This window comes from Oncorhynchus gorbuscha, linkage group LG13 (genome assembly GCF_021184085.1).
Source record: "Oncorhynchus gorbuscha isolate QuinsamMale2020 ecotype Even-year linkage group LG13, OgorEven_v1.0, whole genome shotgun sequence".
Classification (NCBI taxonomy): domain Eukaryota; kingdom Metazoa; phylum Chordata; class Actinopteri; order Salmoniformes; family Salmonidae; genus Oncorhynchus; species Oncorhynchus gorbuscha.
Genome location: NC_060185.1, coordinates 93,694,297 through 93,713,788, shown reverse-complemented (window position 1 = coordinate 93,713,788; position 19,492 = coordinate 93,694,297). Strand labels below are relative to the sequence as shown.

The 19,492-nt window shown below is 43.8% G+C and overlaps 1 protein-coding gene across 3 annotated transcripts; it reads right to left on the bottom strand.

The window, feature by feature from the left end:
- Nucleotides 1-187: 187 nt before the first annotated feature.
- smad5 (SMAD family member 5) lies at nt 188-18,869 on the bottom strand. 3 transcript variants are annotated; one of them, XM_046296175.1, is made up of 9 exons: nt 18,718-18,869; nt 14,286-14,932; nt 13,607-13,822; nt 12,715-12,993; nt 7,604-7,705; nt 2,972-3,193; nt 2,132-2,388; nt 1,675-1,820; nt 188-1,625 (listed from the first exon to the last, which is right to left on the bottom strand). In XM_046296175.1, the coding sequence occupies exons 2-8, from the start codon at nt 14,470-14,472 to the stop codon at nt 1,677-1,679; spliced, it is 1,407 nt and encodes a 468-aa protein (XP_046152131.1). In that variant the 5' UTR covers nt 14,473-14,932; nt 18,718-18,869; the 3' UTR covers nt 188-1,625; nt 1,675-1,676. The 3 variants fall into 3 exon arrangements, with proteins under 3 accessions (XP_046152131.1, XP_046152130.1, XP_046152132.1); XM_046296174.1 differs by having other exon boundaries at nt 188-1,820; nt 14,286-14,479; nt 14,708-14,932; XM_046296176.1 differs by having other exon boundaries at nt 188-1,820; nt 12,721-12,993; nt 18,718-18,868.
- Nucleotides 18,870-19,492: the final 623 nt, after the last annotated feature.

Here is a 19,492-nt window from a genome sequence, read left to right as displayed (position 1 = left end):
CCTACACAGAAACTTACCTCCACAAGATAAAAAAATAAAAAAAGATGGTTAATGAATACAGAACATATACGGTATGTACAGAGAACCAACCCAGCATCATTGACAACTTAATTGATGAGTTCTCCTCTGAAAAGTGTGATTGTTTCTAGTTTGACACCTGTTCAAAACATTCAGTCATGAACTCGTATCATAGTTATCAGTTAGACATACTTTATTTAAAATGGCAGTAACTCAAGTTTTTCTAGTGATAGAAACTATAAAATGGAAACATTGAGATCGGAGTCTTAATAGAAAACATAATGATATCTATACCTTAGATGTAAAATATCTGGCATTAGAAAACATGGCAAGAAAAAAAAAAGTTTGCAAAGTAAAATTACAAGTAATTTGACTGTGGTAAATTTGTAGTAGTGATATACATTTCATTATTATTATTTTTTAACTAAAAAATGTTTTAAAAAAACAGAAATATTTTCTAATATTTTATGCAAAATCCTTAAAAAAAAAAACGATTTCAAATATAAAGTAAGGTACATGCTTTCCAGTCCTACTACTCTCAATAGAATGAGCACATGGTTGGTAGTGGATGACTCAGAGCAGTACTTTGTCCATTATTTTGTGCCGCTACTCTACTTTAATCTTCTGCTTGTAGCCTCCATTTTTCTTTATTTTAATTCTGCTGCTCTGGGTTCAACAACCCTTCTGCAGCCAGATACTGTAAACAGTTCAGCCTTTTATCATCTCCTTTTACTCATCAAAACATAAAAATAAAAAAAACATTGTTTATTTTTTTATGTGTAAAATAACCTCCCAGCCTGGCTGGTCTGGTCTGGGGGGAGGGGACCATTAAGACACTGAAGAGATGGGGTTGAGAGTCTGGTCTGTGGGGGGACCATTAGGACACTGAGGAGATGGGGTTGAGAGTCTGGTCTGTGGGGGGACCATTAGGACACTGAGGAGATGGGGTTGAGAGTCTGGTCTGTGGGGGGACCATTAGGACACTGAGGAGATGGGGTTGAGAGTCTGGTCTGTGGGGGACCATTAGGACACTGAGGAGATGGGGTTGAGAGTCTGGTCTGTGGGGTGACCATTAGGACACTGAGGAGATGGGGTTGAGAGTCTGGTCTGTGGGGGGACCATTAGGACACTGAGGAGATGGGGTTGAGAGTCTGGTCTTGGGGGAGGGGACCATTAAGACACTGAGGAGATGGGGTTGAGAGGCTGGTCTTGGGGGAGGGGACCATTAGGACACTGAAGAGATGGGGTTGAGAGTCTGGTCTTGGGGGAGGGGACCAGTAAGACACTGAAGAGATGGGGTTGAGAGTCTGGTCTTGGGGGAGGGGACCATTAAGACACTGAAGAGATGGGGTTGAGAGTCTGGTCTTGGGGGAGGGGACCAATAAGACACTGAAGAGATGGGGTTGAGAGTCTGGTCTTGGGGGAGGGGACCAATAAGACACTGAAGAGATGGGGTTAACCAATAAGACACTGAAGAGATGGGGTTGAGAGTCTGGTCTGTGGGGTGACCATTAAGACACTGAAGAGATGGGGTTGAGAGTCTGGTCTGTGGGGTGACCATTAAGACACTGAAGAGATGGGGTTGAGAGTCTGGTCTGTGGGGTGACCATTAAGACACTGAAGAGATGGGGTTGAGAGTCTGGTCTGTGGGGTGACCATTAAGACACTGAGGAGATGGGGTTGAGAGGAGAGCCCATCTGTGTCAGCACTTTATCCAGCCACTGCAGAGGGCCATGAAGGTGCACTTCTATCCAACAGGGGGTGCTGGTGACATCTTGTCGGTGATACTCAGCACCCCAGCCCTGTTGGGGGGGAGCGAGAGAGAGAAAGTTAAAGATGGGTCATATTCAGTAAATGGTTAAAAAAAAAGAGGAATGAAACAGCGAATTTGTCCAATCAGAAATGCTTGTTTTCCATTTCAGTGTTACGCCACAGTGTTATTCTCAACATTGCAGAGTTGCTTTTTCAATGAAATTAAGATGACTGTTTTAAATTATTTCCACAAAAATCTATATATTTTTTTTAAATCAATGGACAAGATCATAAAGCAGTGAACTGTACATAGTACTGAAACTAATATAATTGTTGAATAAACATGTAAATTGTATATCACCTTTACAAAGCTCATTCGGATGGTGCACATCTTAGTCAGTTCGTAGACAGCCTCAAAGCCATGGTTCACAGACTGGGCCAGTAGCTGAGCAAATTCCTGGTTGTTAAAGATCTTCAGACTGCAGCCACTAGGGATCTTACACACCGTGGTGGGGTGGAAACCATGATGATAGTTACAGTTACGACTCTGAACGAAGATACTGGTGTCACTCAGACACTCTGCATACACCTCACCTCCTACATAGTACAGGTGGACGCCTGAGGGAGAGAGAGAAAAGAGAAAAATGCTTGTGCTTCTAGCTCCATCAGTACAGTAATATCTAATGCTTGCGTTTCTAGCTCCATCAGTACAGTAATATCTAATGCTTGCATTTCTAGCTCCATCAGTACAGTAATATCAAATGCTTGTGTTTCTAGCTCCATCAGTACAGTAATATCAAATGCTTGTGTTTCTAGCTCCATCAGTACAGTAATACCTAATGCCTGTGTTTCTAGCTCCAACAGTACAGTAATACCAAATGCGTTTCTAGCTCCAACAGTGCAGTATATCTAATAATTGTGTTTCTAGCTCCATCAGTACAGTAATATCTAATGCTTGTGTTTCTAGCTCCAACAGTACAGTAATACCTAGCAAATAAATAACACAACCCAGAATACAAATCAATAAAAATGCATGTTTTAGTTGAATATCATGCATGTTTGTCACCATTCCTTCCCCACACTTTCTCTAAACCCTTTCTCTCTAATTTCAATCTTCACAACCTCATCAACTAATCTATTAATCTCAATGTGTTGCCATGTTCACCTTCGCCGATGTGGCACCGCGTGTGTTTATTCTCACCTTTGCCGATGTGGCGGCGTGTGTTCTCTATGGTCGAGTTGCGGTTGACGTTGGAGAGCAACCCCAGGCAGAAGCGGTTCTTGTTGTTGGAGGGGTCAGTGAAGCCGTCCACCAGGACGCTGGTAGAAGAAGCATGGTAGGCCTCACCCACTCGGTTGTTCAACTCATAGTACACAATACTGCACCAGTGGCTCGGTTCCTCATACTCCACTGGCTGCACATCTACAGGGAGAAGGTAGAGCGGAGGTTTAACTCATAGTACACAATACTAGACCAGTGGCTCGGTTCCTCGTACTCCACATCTACACGGATCGTTCTTTGTTGTAAAGGAAAATGGATGCGTAAATCTTGAAATGTACAATTTAAAATGTGATCAATTCATGAATGATGTGGTGCCCATAGTTCCTTTTCAGTCAGGCAACTTCGGTACAACATATTATGGGGGAGTCGCACCCTTGAGACAATCACGCCCGACGAGGACACTGAAATCTGCGCCTCACTGGGAGCCAAAGCCTTCCACAGGTGATAAACATGAGGCTTGGATTCATTCCTTCAATTATTCAGCTCATCACCTCGGTGTGAACGCTACCTTAAAACAAAACTGGAAAACGAGACCTAGTCTCACGCGGTGCACCAACTAAACGGTCCCTAGGTGGTATATTCTCATTCTAAAAGGGGAATAAGTTCCATGTTGTTATGTCTCTATTTAAGGCTCTTATTACATGTTACTACGGCCTCTCCTGGTATAAGCTGCAATTGGTCTGGTGTCAAGTTCACCAGTGTCGCCATATTTGAGTTACCGTCTTCGCCATAATCAAAAATGAAAGGCATGTAGAAAGTTGAGCTCCATTCCATTTTGGGATATAACATGTTATAATCCTTTATAATTGTCTCGTCTAACTGTATAAAGTGCCTTATGAATGTATACGGATCAAACTATCCCTAGTGGTTAGAGTGTAGAGGCGGCAGGGTAGCCTAGTGGTTAGAGTGTAGAGGCGGCAGGGTAGCCTAGTGGTTAGAGTGTAGAGGCGGCAGGGTAGCCTAGTGGTTAGAGTGGAGAGGAGGCAGGGTAGCCTAGTGGTTAGAGTGTAGAGGCGGCAGGGTAGCCTAGTGGTTAGAGCGTTGGACTAGTAACCGGAAGGTTGCAAGATCAAATCCCAGAGCTGACAAATCTGTCGTTCTGTCCCTGAACAAGGCAGTTAACCCACTGTTCCTAGGCCGTCATTGAAAATGAGAATTTGTTCTTAACTGTCTTGTTTAAAGGTAAAATAAATAAAAAATATATATAATAATTGCCAGGTATGTTGTAATTTATGTGGTGAATATTTTTTTTCTTTTTCTAATGGCATCTTTGAAGCTAGCTGATTGGTTGTATTTTAAGCCTTGGTTCACGTTACTGTAAAATACAACACGTGTTCTCGTGATGTGCATTCTTTGTAAAACTATACGATAACATTGTGTTATTATAGCCATGTTGGTCGTTCATTTATGACTATGGTGAAGACAGTGCTGGAGGAATGTAAATTGATAACCTGAACACTTACGTTGTGTGTTTTATTGCCAGACTAATAACACAGGGCACTCGTCTGAACTAGATGATCCTGTGTGTGCGTATCAGTCCTGCAAAGTAGTGACAGTCAAGAATCAAGGGGTTACACAAATAAGCCCGGGTACGGGTTTGCAACCCTCACGTTTATCGTCTTGTATGTCTCGCCGTACGGTCAAGCTGCTCTCGCTCCAATCAGTTTGTGCTCGAGACTAGGGGAAGGCTGGCACTGTTCCACTACTAGTCCGCAACAGGTTCTCTTGACAATTGTGTAGCATTCTTTAGGGGGCTTGGTGGTCCCGATACGGACTTCCTCTCCCGGGTGGCCGTACCTCAGCTGAGTCTAAGTTGAGGGACGCGGAAATGGTTTGGGTCGGTCTGGTCGAATGTCTCCCGGCTCCTGTATGCTCTGTCCCCAGTTACGGCTCCTGTATGCTCTGTCTCAGGTTACGGGTCGGTCTAGTCGAATGTCTCCCGGCTCCTGTATGCTCGGTCTCCGGTTACGGGTCAATCTGGTCGAATGTCTCCCAGCTCCTGTATGCTCGGTCTCCGGTTACGGGTCAATCTGGTCTAATGTCTCCCAGCTCCTGTATGCTCTGTCCCCGGTTACGGGGAAGTATCCGAAGAGAGAGGGCGACCGGGTTCATGAGTTTGCCTTGGTTAAGCACCGCTTGACTCTCTTTCCCAGAAGGGTCCAGGTCCCACCTTGGTGATCCGGGTCTTAAGTAGACCTGAGACCAAATTAGCGAACAAGCGCTGCATATCGTGCTAGCCAGGTTTGCCAACTTGCAGAGGCAAGCTAGCTACTGGCTAGCTATTCCGGCTTCCTTTAACAGTGGAATTGCGTTGATAGCTCACTTGTTTAGTATTAACGTAGCTAGCGTTAAATCGCTTGGTTATTCTAAACGGAACATGCTGCTGTCAGAGGACAGCTCGCCTAGAAGCCTTATCATGGCTAACATACATAACAATGAGCTGCATTCACCGGAGGTTATGGCAATCACATTTCTATTTCCAATTCCTGGAGTTGGAGGGACTGGGGCTTGCGGGCACCTATCAATGAGGAAGCAGCCGCCGAGTGCTCAGCTCAGGTAACCCCCCTGGAGCGAGGGGCCTTAGCACGGGTCTGAGCCCCTCCACAAACACATTACAGTAACATCAATGCCCCCCCCCCCCCCCCCGCCCAGTTTGGTCCCGGCCAAACGGGGTGCTACGTCAGCCATTGTCGGAGCCCCGTGTACATAGATGAGGTAAAGCAGAAGTTGTAGAGGTAAAGTGGTCAATGGAACGCAGACGTTGTAACAGGCCCACAAATGTGGTTACTTAAGTTCGATTTGGCTGCATAACATTTAGAATAGGGGTGTGCAGACAATGGCCATACTCGTTTTCATAATCATATCCGGAAATTGAAAAGTTAAGTCGGATAGGATGATAGTTGTGATGAAAATACTTTTTTTTTTTTTTTAAACAAAGTGTTTTAAGTAGATTTTGGCAAAATATCTCCATGCGCAATCTCGCTGCTAACTTTGTCAGATTAATCATCCTCGTTTACATACCCTTGCCCTGCTTATTATGGGTGGTCCTTCTGTAGCTCAGTTGGTAGAGCATGGCGCTTGTAACGCCAGGGTAGTGGGTTCGATCCCCGGGACCACCCATACGTAGAATGTATGCACACATGACTGTAAGTCGCTTTGGATAAAAGCGTCTGCTAAATGGCATATATTATATTATATATTATTAGCTATTATGCACATCGATAGCTTGATAGCAAACGTCCTCGCCATGTGATGCATTACAGTAACAGGCAGCAGTAAACTAAATGATCAGACCGAAAACATTAGCGAAAAAAAGTGATAGGGGTGTAATTATGAAGCGAGTGGGCAGAGAAATACAGCGTCACTCTATCCAATCAGAGCAGCAGGATCAACGTACAGCCCACCTTCTCTTTAGACAGGTAAACTAGCCAGTTGAGTTAATTAGACCACGTAAAACCTTAATACGACTGACTGACTGACATGAGAAAGTCGTTTTGTAATTATCAGTGATCATAAATAGTCTCCAGAAAATTGCCCATTTCTGTTACAAGACTCGTTTGGTCCAACTACTCAGCACACGCCCTAATGTAGTAGTTGTCTCCTTTCATGTTTAGAAGAAGTGGCTGCTAAATGCTAATTCCCATCCGTATAAGGTGTTTAGCATAGCTAGCATACAGAAATCGGTGGTGTTTTTTATTTTATTTTTACTGTAATGCAGTTCATTGGTGTTGACATGAACATGTGTTGGTCTTTACATCCATACAAACATTAGAGTCCGATTTTTACTTCAACAGTGTGACATGCATGTAAACAATTCCCTAAAGGTAGGATAGTTTTTCAATGAGGAGACACTGGATTTCCCCCCCACCCAAACGTTTCCATGGCAATTCCATTGTTTTAGTCCAGTTCGATTGACCTCTTTCCTGCATCTATAAGGGGTCTGACTTCATCCAGGCTATACAGTCTCACGTTTGAAAACCTGTCCATGTTTAACCTCTAAAATTATAAGCTGTTGTCCCTGTTCCAACTGGGTTACAAACCTGCCCATTTTAGAGTGGCCTTTTATTCTCCCCCAGCACAAGGTGCACCTATGGAATGATTCAGCTGTTTAGTCAGCTTCTTGATATGCCACACCTGTCAGGTGGATGGATTAGCTTGGCAAAGGTGAAATGCACAGGGATGTAAACAAATTTGAGCGAAATCAGCTTATCTGCACAAGGATTTAAACAGATTTGAGCGAAATCAGCTTTTATCTTTCATTTTAGCTCATGAAACCAACCCTTTACATGCTGGGTTTATATTGTTGATCAGTATAGATCCTTCAACCGAAGTCACTACGGGGAGTCGCACTCTCGTATGTTGTACCTCGTTTCTCTCCTTCAGGGAACAGTAGGATTTCAGTTTGTATTGACTGCCATGTGATCAGGTCAACGTAGACAATTAGGATAAATCAGTTCCAATGAATGAAGGATATGATGTCAGGAATCAGGAATTCCCAATTGATTAAAGTAGAAGTAAAAACATCATAAAGTGTAAGGTCAGACTCCTCACCCCCACTCGGCATGTTCCTGGGCCCGCTGCTGCTGGTCTCCATGGACCCCTCCTGTCCCATCTGCTCGTCAGGGGGCATGTAAGCCGGGGGCGGGGTATCAGCTGGAGAAGAACACCACAATGGACAGATAGTTAAGAGACCAGATGCAGCTAATGACAAATGGCTGTCCACACACACACAAGACACATACACACACACGGATGGACAACTCCCAAGAGGAGTTAAAAACCCATCCGCCACCACAGGATCTTTCTCTACCCGGAAACAGGTGTAGGGTTTCACACACATCCGCCACATGAAACACTAATGTATGCACAGTCCCATAAGTGTTGTATTACACAACCACTGATGAAGACTGAAATTGAGAAACCTTTCAAGTGGGGTATGGGTGGGGACTGTTGGTAATGTTTTCTAATGAGAAGACTGGTCTTCCTACAGACCAAGCACCAAAAAATAAATAAAAAAGTGGTCAGATGAAGCAGATGTGAAGATACAGGACTGTTGTGCTAGCACAGACTGGTTTTATGTTCCGGGATTCTTCCAATGGCATCGAGTACTACACCACATCAGTCACTGGCTTTATCAAGAAGTGCATCAAGGACGTCATCCACCCAGTGACTGTACGTACATACTCCAACCAGAAGCCATAGATTACAGGCAACATCCGCACTGAGCTAAAGGGTAGAGTTGCCACTTTCAAGGAGCAGGGACTCTAACCCGGAAATGTAAGAAATCCTTCTATGCCCTACGACGAACCATCAAACAGGCAAAGCGCCAATACAGGACTAAGAGCGAATCGTACTACACAGGCTCCGACACTCGTCGGATGTGGCAGGGTTTGCAAACCATTACAGACTGAAGGGAATCACAGTCGAGAGCTGCCCAGTGACAGGAGCCTATCAGAAGAGCTAAACTACTTCTATGCTTGCTCCAAGGCAAATTACACTGAAACATGCATGAGAGCACCAGCTGTCTCCAGACGACGGTATAATCATGTGATCCGCAGCCAATGTGAGTAAGACCTTTAAACAGGTCAACATTCAGAAGGCCGCAGGGCCAGACGGATTACCAGGACGTGTACTTCGAGCATGCGCTGACCAACTGGCAAGTGTCTTCACTGACATTTTCAACCTCTCCCTGTCGGAGTCTGTAATACCAACATGTTTAAAGCAGACCCCCATAACGTCCTTGGACACAGGGACTAAGGCAACCTCCCTAAATGACTACCGACCCGTAGCACTCCCGTCTGTAGCCATGAAGTGCTTTGAAAGGATGGTCATGGCTCACATCTACACCATTATCCCAGAAACCCTAGACCCAATCCAATTTACATAGCGCCCTAACAGATGATGCAATCTCTATTGCACTCCACACTGCCCTTTCCCACCTGGACAAAAGGAACACCTTTGTGAGAATGTAATTCATTGACTACAGCTCAGAGTTCAACACCCTAGTGCCCTCAAAGCTCATCAATAAGCTAAGAACCCGGGGACTAAACATCTCCCTCCGGCCAAGCTGATCCTTAACACAGGGGCCACTCAGGGATGCGTGCTCAGTCCCCTTCTGTACTCCCTGTTCACTCATGACTGCATGGCCAGGCATGACTCAAACACTATCATTAAGTTTGCCGATGACACAACAGTGGACAGCCTGATCACCGACAACGATGAGACAGCCTATAGGGAGGAGGTCAGAGACCTGGCCGTGTGGGGCCAATAACAACCTATCCCTCAACGTTTTCAAGACAAACGAGATGATTGTGGACTAGAGGAAAAGGAGGATCGAGCACGCCCCCATTCTCATCGACGGGGCTGTAGTGGACCATGTTGAGAGGTTCAAGTTCCTTGGTGTCCACATCAACAAACTAACATGGTCCAAGCACACAAAAACAGTTGTGAAGAGGGCACAACAAAACCTATTCCCCCTCAGGAGATTGGAAATTTTTTTGACAGCTTCACCAGAGCATCCTGACGTTGCATCACCACCTGGTATGGCAACTGCTCGGCATCTGACTAAGGCGCTACAGAGGGTAGTGAGTAAGGCCCAGTACATCACTGGGGCCAAGCTTCCTGACATCCAGGACCTCTATACCAGGCGGTATCAGAGGAAGGCCCCCAAAAATTGTCAAAGACTCCAGCCACCCTAGTCATATACTGTTCTCTCTGCTACCGCACGGCAAGTGGTACCGGAGTGCCAAGTCTCGGTCCAAGAGGCTTCTAAACAGCTTCTACCCCCAAGACATAAGACTCCTGAACATCTAATCAAATGGCTACCCAGACTATTTGCATTGCCCCCCCATCCACTCTTTTACACCAATGCATAGTCACTTTAACTCTACCTACATGTACACATTACCTCAATTAACCGGGGCTATAATCAGGGGGTACCGGTACAGAGTCAATGTGGAGGCTATATACAGGGTATTACGGTACAGAGTCAATGTGGAGGCTATATACAGGGGGTATTACGGTACAGAGTCAATGTGGAGGCTATATACAGGGGGTATTACGGTACAGAGTCAATGTGGAGGCTATATACAGGGGGTATTACGGTACAGAGTCAATGTGGAGGCTATATACAGGGGGTATTACGGTACAGAGTCAATGTGGAGGCTATATACATGGGGTATTACGGTACAGAGTCAATGTGGAGGCTATATACAGGGTATTACGGTACAGAGTCAATGTGGAGGCTATATACAGGGTATTACGGTACAGAGTCAATGTGGAGGCTATATACAGGGTATTACGGTACAGAGTCAATGTGGAGGCTATATACAGGGTATTACGGTACAGAGTCAATGTGGAGGCTATATACAGGGGGTACCGGTACAGAGTCAATGTGCGGGGGCACCGGTTAGTTGAGGTAATATGTACATGTAGGTAGAGTTAAAGTGACTATGCATAAATTCTAAACAGAAAGTAGAAGCAGTGTAAAAGACTGGTCTGGGTAGCACATAGAAGTGACAGCACTCTAGCACTGCAGTGATTCAACACTGGGGGTAATTCACCACAATTAAGACAAAAGGCTACTTTCCATGCTGCCAGCGGCCCATGCATCTTTTCATCAGCAAATCTCACTGGCTGGGGATATATAGTTGAAGTCGGAAGTTTACATACACTCATTAAAACTAGTTTTTCAACCACTTCACAAATTTCTTATTAAGAAACTATAGTTTTGGCGAGTCAGTTAGGACATCTACTTCACGCATGACAAGTAATTTTTCCAACACTTGTTTAGTCAGATTATTTCACTGTATCACAATTCCAGTGGGTCAGAAGTTTACATACAATAAGTTGACTGTGCCTTGGAAAATTCCTGAAAATGATGTCATGGGTTTAGAAGCTTCTGATAGGCTAATTGACATCATTTGAGTCCATTGGAGGTGAACCTGTGGATGTATTTCAAGGCCTACCTTCAAACTCTGTGCCTCTTTGCTTGACATTGTGGGAAAATCTAAAGAAATCAGTCAAGACCTCAGAATTTTTTGTAGACCTCCACAAATCTGGTTCATCCTTGGGCACAACTTCCAAACACCTGAAGGTACCACGTTCATCTGTACAAACAATAGTATGCAAGTATAAACACCATGGGACCACACAGCTGTCATACCGCTCAGGAAGGAGACGCGTTCGATCGCCTAGAGATGAACGTACTTGTGCTAAAAATGCAAATCAATCCCAGAACAACAGCAAAGTACCTTGTGAAGATGCTGGAGGAAACAAGTACAAAAATATCTATATCGACAGTAAAACGAGTCCTATATCGACATAACCTGAAAGGCAGCTCAGCAATGAAGCCACTGCTCCAAAACCGCCATAAAAAAGCCAGACTATGGTTTGCATCTGCACATGGGGACAAAGATCGTACTTTTGGGGAAATGTCCTCTGGTCTGATGAAACAAAAATAGAACTGTTTGGCCATAATGACCATTGTTATGTTTGGAGGAAAAAGGGGGAGGCTTGCAAGCTGAAGAACACCATCCCAACTGTGAAGCACAGGGGTTGTGGGGGTGCTTTCATGTTGTGGGGGTGCTTTGCTGCAGGAGGGACTGGTTCACTTCGCAAAATAGATGGCATATTGAGGGAGGAAAATTACGTGGATATATTGAAGCAACATTTCAAGACATCAGTCAGGAAATTAAAGCTTGGTCGCAAATGGGTCTTCCAAATGGACAATGACCCCAAACATACTTTGAAAGTTGTGTCAAAATGGCTTAAGGACAAGCCCTGACCTCAATCCTATAGAACATTTGTGGGCAGAACTGAAAAGGCGTGTGTGAGCAAGGAGTCCTACAAACCTGACTCAGTTACACCAGCTGTCAGGAGGAATGGGCCAAAATTCACAGAACTTTTTGTGGGAAGCTACCCGAAACATTTGACCCAAGTTAAACAATTTAAAAGGCAATGCTACCAAATAATAATTGAGTGTATGTGAACCTCTGACCCACTGGGAATGTGATGAAAGAAATAAAAGCTGAAATAAATCACTATTATTATATTATTACTATTATTCTGACATTTTACATTCGTAAAATAAAGTGGTGATCCTAACTGACCTAAGACGAGGAATTTTTCCTAGGATTAAATGTCAGGAATTGTGGAAAAACTGAGTTTAAATGTATTTGGCTAAGGTGTATGTAAATTCAACTGTATATATACACACACTAGAATAGGAGCTATGTTGGGCCCAGCGATGAGCACAGTGACTGACAGTCAACCTGATGCCAGGCTTTGTGACACTCTTTACATTTACATTTAAGTCATTTAGCAGACGCTCTTATCCAGAGCGACTTACAAATCTTTAGTTGGCATTTTGATTGTTCTCCCTGGCTGTCAGAGGACCCTGGTTTGTATCATGGACCATCATCCCAAACTGTTAGAAATCAAACCAAATTGTCCTCCACTGATTTCTAAAATCACATTTTCACCAGAAAAACACTTTTTTTTTTACATTCTCAGAGGTCAAATGGCAGTGTGAGACCAGGTGAAGTGTACAAGTGTGAATATATGACATAAGCTAACAACATATTATGTTGTAATAGCAGCCATGGTAACAGACTATCAATAAACACATAGGTGCACGATATATGATAGGAGTGAATACTGACATCTACCTGGAAGCTGGAAGGGGCTGGAGGGCCCGGAGCTGGCAGGAGAGTTGGGGTAGGTGCCCACCCCTCCGCTGGAGGCTGGGGAGGAAGGGTAGGGGGAGTTGGGGGAGATTGGGAAGGAGGAGCCGCTGCCCCCGCTGTGCTGCTGGAAGGACTCTGGGAAGGTGGCGTTCAGAGGCATGTGGGGCTCGTTGTGAGTCATGTTCCTGAACTGGACCAGGAGGCTGTGTTGGGGGTTGAACTCACTGTGGCGAGGCACCAACACCGGAGGCAGCACTGGTGGAGAAGATTTTTTTTTAATATATACATTGAAGAGACTTTAAAAAGAAACCTTGAGACACTACAGTATTTAATCTGAAACCAGTGAAAACATGTGTTCTCATCAGCATGACCGGTCGTCATTTGGGACTGTCGTGCATGTCCATTGAAAGGACTTGCATCTAGCCTTCACATTTGAACAAACAATATACTATGATGTAGATCCTATTGATCGGGTCATTTTGAAAGTCCTTGTACTGTGCTCTGCTCCTCCCCCTCCCTGACTGACAGCTCTACATTAACCAATTCAAGGGTAGATATCACGTCACTCACGAGGAGACAAGAGAACACTTCCTATCTCTAAGGAAGCAGCCAGAATGTCCCATATTGTTTTGATGAAATCACCTTGAGGGATATTTATTGGAAACTAATCTATATGTAGCGTGAATAGTCCGTACTCTCCTTCACTTAACTTAAACGGTAACTTAAGACAGATTAGCCTTACTGTGTCCTACACATTTCTTGTTGAAAGACGTGGACAACAGCCACAATTTAATCACACTTTTAGACTAAGGTCTAGCAATGCATTAGATTGAGTCAATACTGTAATGGGAATGAACACATGGCGTACCTGGGCTCTCTACTCTCTTGTAGTGGTAGGGGTTAATGCAGACCTCCTTCTGCTTGGAGCCGAAGGGGTAGTCACACACCTCCAGAGGTTTGAGCTCGTGGTGAGACTGTAGGTCGGGCCACCTCCACACTCTGCAGTAGATTACGTGGGGGAGACCCTTCCTGTGAGACACCTGGAGACGACCGTCCAGAGACCGAGGAATGGTCACACACTTACCTGGCAGGGCAGGAGAGAGACGGGTTTTAGGGAAAGGTGAGAAAATATCTGGACCAAGTATTATGATGATCGCTCTTAGTCATCTAGAATACTCTATGATCTAGAGAGAGAGACACACACACACACACCTGGCCTGAAATGGACCAAGTATTATGATGATCGCTCTCTTAGTCATCTAGAATACTCTATGATCCAGAGAGACACACACACACACACACACACACACACACACACACACACACACACACACAGAGAGAGAAATGGACCAAGTATTATGATGACAGTCATCTAGAATACAGACAGAGAGACACACACACAGAAATGGACCAAGTATTATGATGATCGCTCTCTTAGTCATCTAGAATACTCTATGATCCAGAGACACACACACCTGGCCTGAAATGGACCAAGTATGACACCGCACACACAGACACAGTACACTACAGACAGACAGGTCACTCACTGGGTTGTCCTGGGCTACTGAGGGCTTTCTCCAGGTCCTCCATGGCTCCCTTCTTCTTCTTCAGTTTCTTGACCAGAGCGTCAACAGCCTTCTCAGCCCATTTCTCCTCCTCGTCCCCCTGCTTCCACCCCAGCAGACGCTTCACAGCTGGACTGGTGAAGGAGAACAGGCTGGACATAGAGGTCATGGTGCTGCTGTCCAGGGTGAGAAGGAGTGGAGGGAGGGAGAGAAATGTACCAGGAAGTTAAGGGTCCTCTTCTTGGATCGTGTACAACAGGGAGAGTGTGTGGGTGTTTGGGGAAGGGGAGTGTAGAGAGGAGGCTTAGCCTTGCACACCAAGGACAGGAAATAGAGGCAGGACGCAGGCAGGACACAGCTGCTGCTGCTCAGGAAAGGAAAGCCTGTCGTGAGGTGGGAGGTACCTTGGAGCTGGGTCACAACCAACCCCACTGAGGGGAGTGCAGTTCGGGGAACAAGTTCAGCTGAGATCAGGCCTCTGGGACACAACAGCCCAGAGGATTTACAAACGTAGCTAGTCAATAGGCATAAATAGGAAAAGGACCAATTATCTCTCCTCTTCTCCCTCTGGTTAGGTCCGTACCATATGATGAGGTGGCCAGAGCCTGGGTAAAGGTCTAGTGTGGAACCTGGATGGGGAAAAATAAGAGAAGCTGTGGGAAATATATTGCACAACAGAATCCTCAGATCAGGTGACATAATGTGACTTAATATAATGTTTACATACCCTACATTACTCATCTCATATGTATATACTGTCCTCGATATCATCTACTGCATCTTGCCATCTTTATGTAATAAATGTATCACTAGCCACTTTAAACTATGCCACTTTTATGTTTAAATACCCTACATTACTCATCTCATATGTATATACTGTACTCGATACCATCTACTGCATCTTGCCATTCTGTACCATCACTCATTCATATATCTTTATGTACATATTCTTTATCCCTTTACATGGGTGTGTATAAGGTAGTAATTGTGGAATTGTTAGGTTAGTTGTTAGATATTACTGCATGGTCTGAACTAGAAGCACAAGCATTTCGCTACACTCGCATTAACATCTGCTAACCAGGTGTATGTGACAAATACATTTTCATTTGATTTGATCTAAGACCGGGACGATACCAGTATCACCATACTCCTTAGTATCGTGGCAAGGAAACAAAACACTTAGCGGATTTGACTTGCTTAGGAAAACAGCACTAATGTTGGAAACAAAAGTCATCATGCAGTTGTGTCATTTACCAACCTATAGCAGACAATATTTCACATACAGCCGCTTTTTAAGGACCAAAGAGTTGGTCGACAAAGATGTTTTTTTGTCGAACAGTGGCAAATATTTAAGTAATAAGGCATGAGGGGGTGTGGGTTATGGCCAATTTACCACGGCTAAGGGCTGTTCTTAGACACAAGGCAATGTGGAGTGCCTGGACACAGCCCTTAGCCGTGGTATATTGGCCATATATCACAAACCCCTGAGGTGTCTTATTGCTATTATAAACTGGTTAACAATGTAATTAGAGCAGTAAAAATAAATATTTTCTCAAAACCCATGGTATACAGTCTGATAACATCACAGTTGTCAGCATTCAGGGCTCGAACCACCCAGTTTCTAAATAAAAATATTTTTAGATGCCTGTCTGAGTGGACTAGTCTATAGTGGAGGGCGCAGGGATGGCACACCAGTGAGGAAAGTTACAGTTTATTTCATTCCATTTATGACTTGTTAATTTATTAGTGGTCTTTTGTTTGGAGCGCTCCTGTCAATCTTGAGTAAGGATGTGCACCTGATTAGGCCTACTTCTACGCCCATCGGCTACCTGGCCCGCGTGCAAATGTAGGCCGATAAAAATGTGTCAATTTGGGGATCTGATACTGTTTCTGGATTGGCTTAACGCACCACCACTAATGAGTTGTGGAGCTTCTCAATGTAGTGTTTTCTTTACCTCAAAAACTGGCAAGTAAACTAAGTCGGTCTGTACACCCATTGAGAATGACAATAGTTCCTCAACGTAGCCTATTTGACAAATCTTTCCAGCTCTCTTACCCCTTCGATGACCACCCAGCATTGAAATGGGGGGGGGGGGGGTGTCACGCTCTGATCCGGTGGAAACGTCATAAAATAGGCCTACCTGATTACTTCTTATCCCTTGCACAAATAGCCTACAGCTGTGTCTGTCTGGGACACACTGGTGTTAATAGTTCATACAATGTTTCAGGTTCCGTGAAGACAGGCCGTTGCGTGGCCAAGGTTATTTATAGGATTTTTTTCTTCTATTTTTAAAAGAAAAATCAGGCTATTTTCTACCTGTTAGCTGCAAAGTTATTATTTGTTGGCTTTATGTAGGCTACTTTTACATATTGCCAATGGCAACAGACGTTACATTTAAATAGAATTTTGATTAACCACATGCCATTGATTTTGAGCTATGAAGACTATAAATTAAACTGTTCCACGAAAATGTGCATATGAAAATCATAACTGACACACAGACCAGCGAAAATGCTACGTTAACTTGGCACTCAGTTGCCTATTACCGGCAACTGCAGGAACATAAAAGGCAGAATCTGCAGAGGCCAGCAGCAGCAGGAGGATCGGGAAGAGGTTTATTTGCTATATTGATCTCTGGCTCCCTCTTTAGTCATTTGAGTCTTCATTTTCAATTCGCAGTGCTTAAAGCATCAGACTTGCTCAGTAGCCTACATATAGTTGATTTTATTCAAACACAGGGTGTGTCTACATATGGAAAACCATTATTATTATTATTTTTAATTGGTCGAATCGATTGGTTGAAAGAACAGACTCCCCTCGGTCGACCAAGATTTTTTTTTTGTCTGGGACAGCCATACTGGGTGGACAGAGAGAAAGACAGAAAATACAGGCATTGCTGCACAGCTGTTGAAAACAGCCCTAGCAGAGAGGATATGAGGCCACTGAAAGCTCCTTTCTCATCATATTCCTTCTCTTACGGCACACAGCTGTCCAACAGCACCAGGCAGTTTAGAGCTTCATGTTTCATTGTTACAATAGGGAAAAAAGCAATAGTGGAGTCCTATAGGGCATGAAATATACCCTACACTTCAGTCAACACAGGACAAAAATTGTGAGCTTTCCATGTGTGAAGAAGTGAGATGGCAGGGAATACAAGGACAACAAAATGTAGCAGATACTAGCTAGGCTATTCACAGACTCTCTACAGATCCATGTAGGTGTTTCATTCATGAATCTATGGATAACTTGGTAAGCAAGCTCTCTGGACACAGCCTGTCTGGTTTCTGTTGCTGCGAGGCTGTAATGCCAAGTGAGCGATGACAGCAATACAATAACATTAACGACAGGAAACGAGGTGCACAGAGCCCCGAGTCCAGTGACTGATAAAATCACTTCACACCTAAGTCTTTTCCTGCCTGGCTGGCTGTCCTTGTAAGCAGGGCCAGGAAGCAACAACACAAACAGTGTCTGGATGAAGAGTTTTTGACCATCACCATGGGTACCAGGTTTGGAGAGTGCCTCACTTCAATCACCATTGGGCAGAACAACATAATCTTGTTGAGATGAAGCTGAGAAAGCTCAGCAAAATGTATAGCAACATTCAACAGACTTGAGAAAGAAATAAATACTGAACGTTGAGACAAATCTGACATGGCCATGCTCTGGCATGTTTCTGGTAACTAAGCATGAGATGTCTCCCCATCCCCACCCAAGGTGATACTCGACCCATAATCACAACCATTAAACCACTGAAGCTTGAAATCAACACAACATGTCCCGATTCCCTGGAAGACACCTTTTTTTGTCGACGTTGAACAAAGTAGCCAACTTCCAACGTAGACATTACAGTAACATTACAGTAAACTAGTAAGTTTTCAATTTGATTCAATACACATAGCTAGCTAGCCGGCCATGTGTATTTCGTTTTTCAGATATTCTTCATTAATAATTTTACGTATGTATAGCTAAGTTTAAGTAATTATGGCTAAGAGTGGAAAATATGAATTTTTATATCCATTTCGCTAATTCGTTAGCTAAACTTAGCCAAGTAGCTCCCGTTAGCTAGCTCGACACGCTACAAGTGAAGTAAGTCGGCCAGTTGGGTTACCGAGTTGAACCGAATTGACGGTACAATCAAACGTTGTTCGTGTGGGTTTTATATGGCTCACGTTAACGAAAACACGTCCTATTTCGACCCGCAAATATCGTCTTTATCCCACACCCCCCAAATTCCTAGCTAACTAGCTAGGTTCTCCTTCTCCGACCATTCAAAGAGATAACTTTTTCAATCACTTTCTCCAGCTAGCTCTCTCTGGAAAAGTCCCCAAGCCTAGCTTTACTGATTAAAACTTGGTAATTGTGTCGCCTACCCATGGAAACATGCTTATCTAGTGCTATCATTTCATCGCATACCTTTCAAGAATTGAGGCAGGCTGGTCGCTTCCTTTAGTACTTTTCTCTATTTAAAGCCGGGGGGGGGGGTTTACTTTTTTGTGTGACTTTTTCTCCCCCTCCAAAGCCTTCGCCTAAACTCTCCCGACTCATCTGTCCCAGCGTCAAGTAGACTGGGAGGCGGAGCGCATATCCCTCCGCCAAATGAGTGATACGACTCTCAAATGTTCTTCATCATCTGTTTCTTCTTCTTCTATTTTACACTTTGTCACGAGTCTTCTTCAAATGAGGGCTATGATTCCATGTTAATAGAGTGATGCTGATACGTTTTAAAGTGAAACATCTTAGTATGTCAAACAAAAGCCGACGATTGGAAACATACACAATTCTATGTAAAATTATGACTTTTAAATGATGACTTTTAATTTCCACAGAACATTTTACAAAAACACATTTGCTTAAAGAACAGTGCAGATGCAAAGTTTGGTAACAGAATGACGGTTTGTGCTGTCATTCTGTTACCAGAATCTGCACTGCTCTTTAAGTAAATAATAATAATAATAATTTATTACATTTGTAAAACACTTTATTATATAAAATAATCTCAAAGTGCAGAAAATAACAAATAAAACCAAAAAAAATACTATAAAAATGTGTTTTATCTCAAATGTTCTGTGAATAATCATATTTAATAATAATAATTAAAAGCAGTCCTTGTGCATAGGGTTGTATGATTTGTTTAACTTCGCAATGATTTGTCTTTATTGCACATACATTTTAAAATGAAAAATCTGAG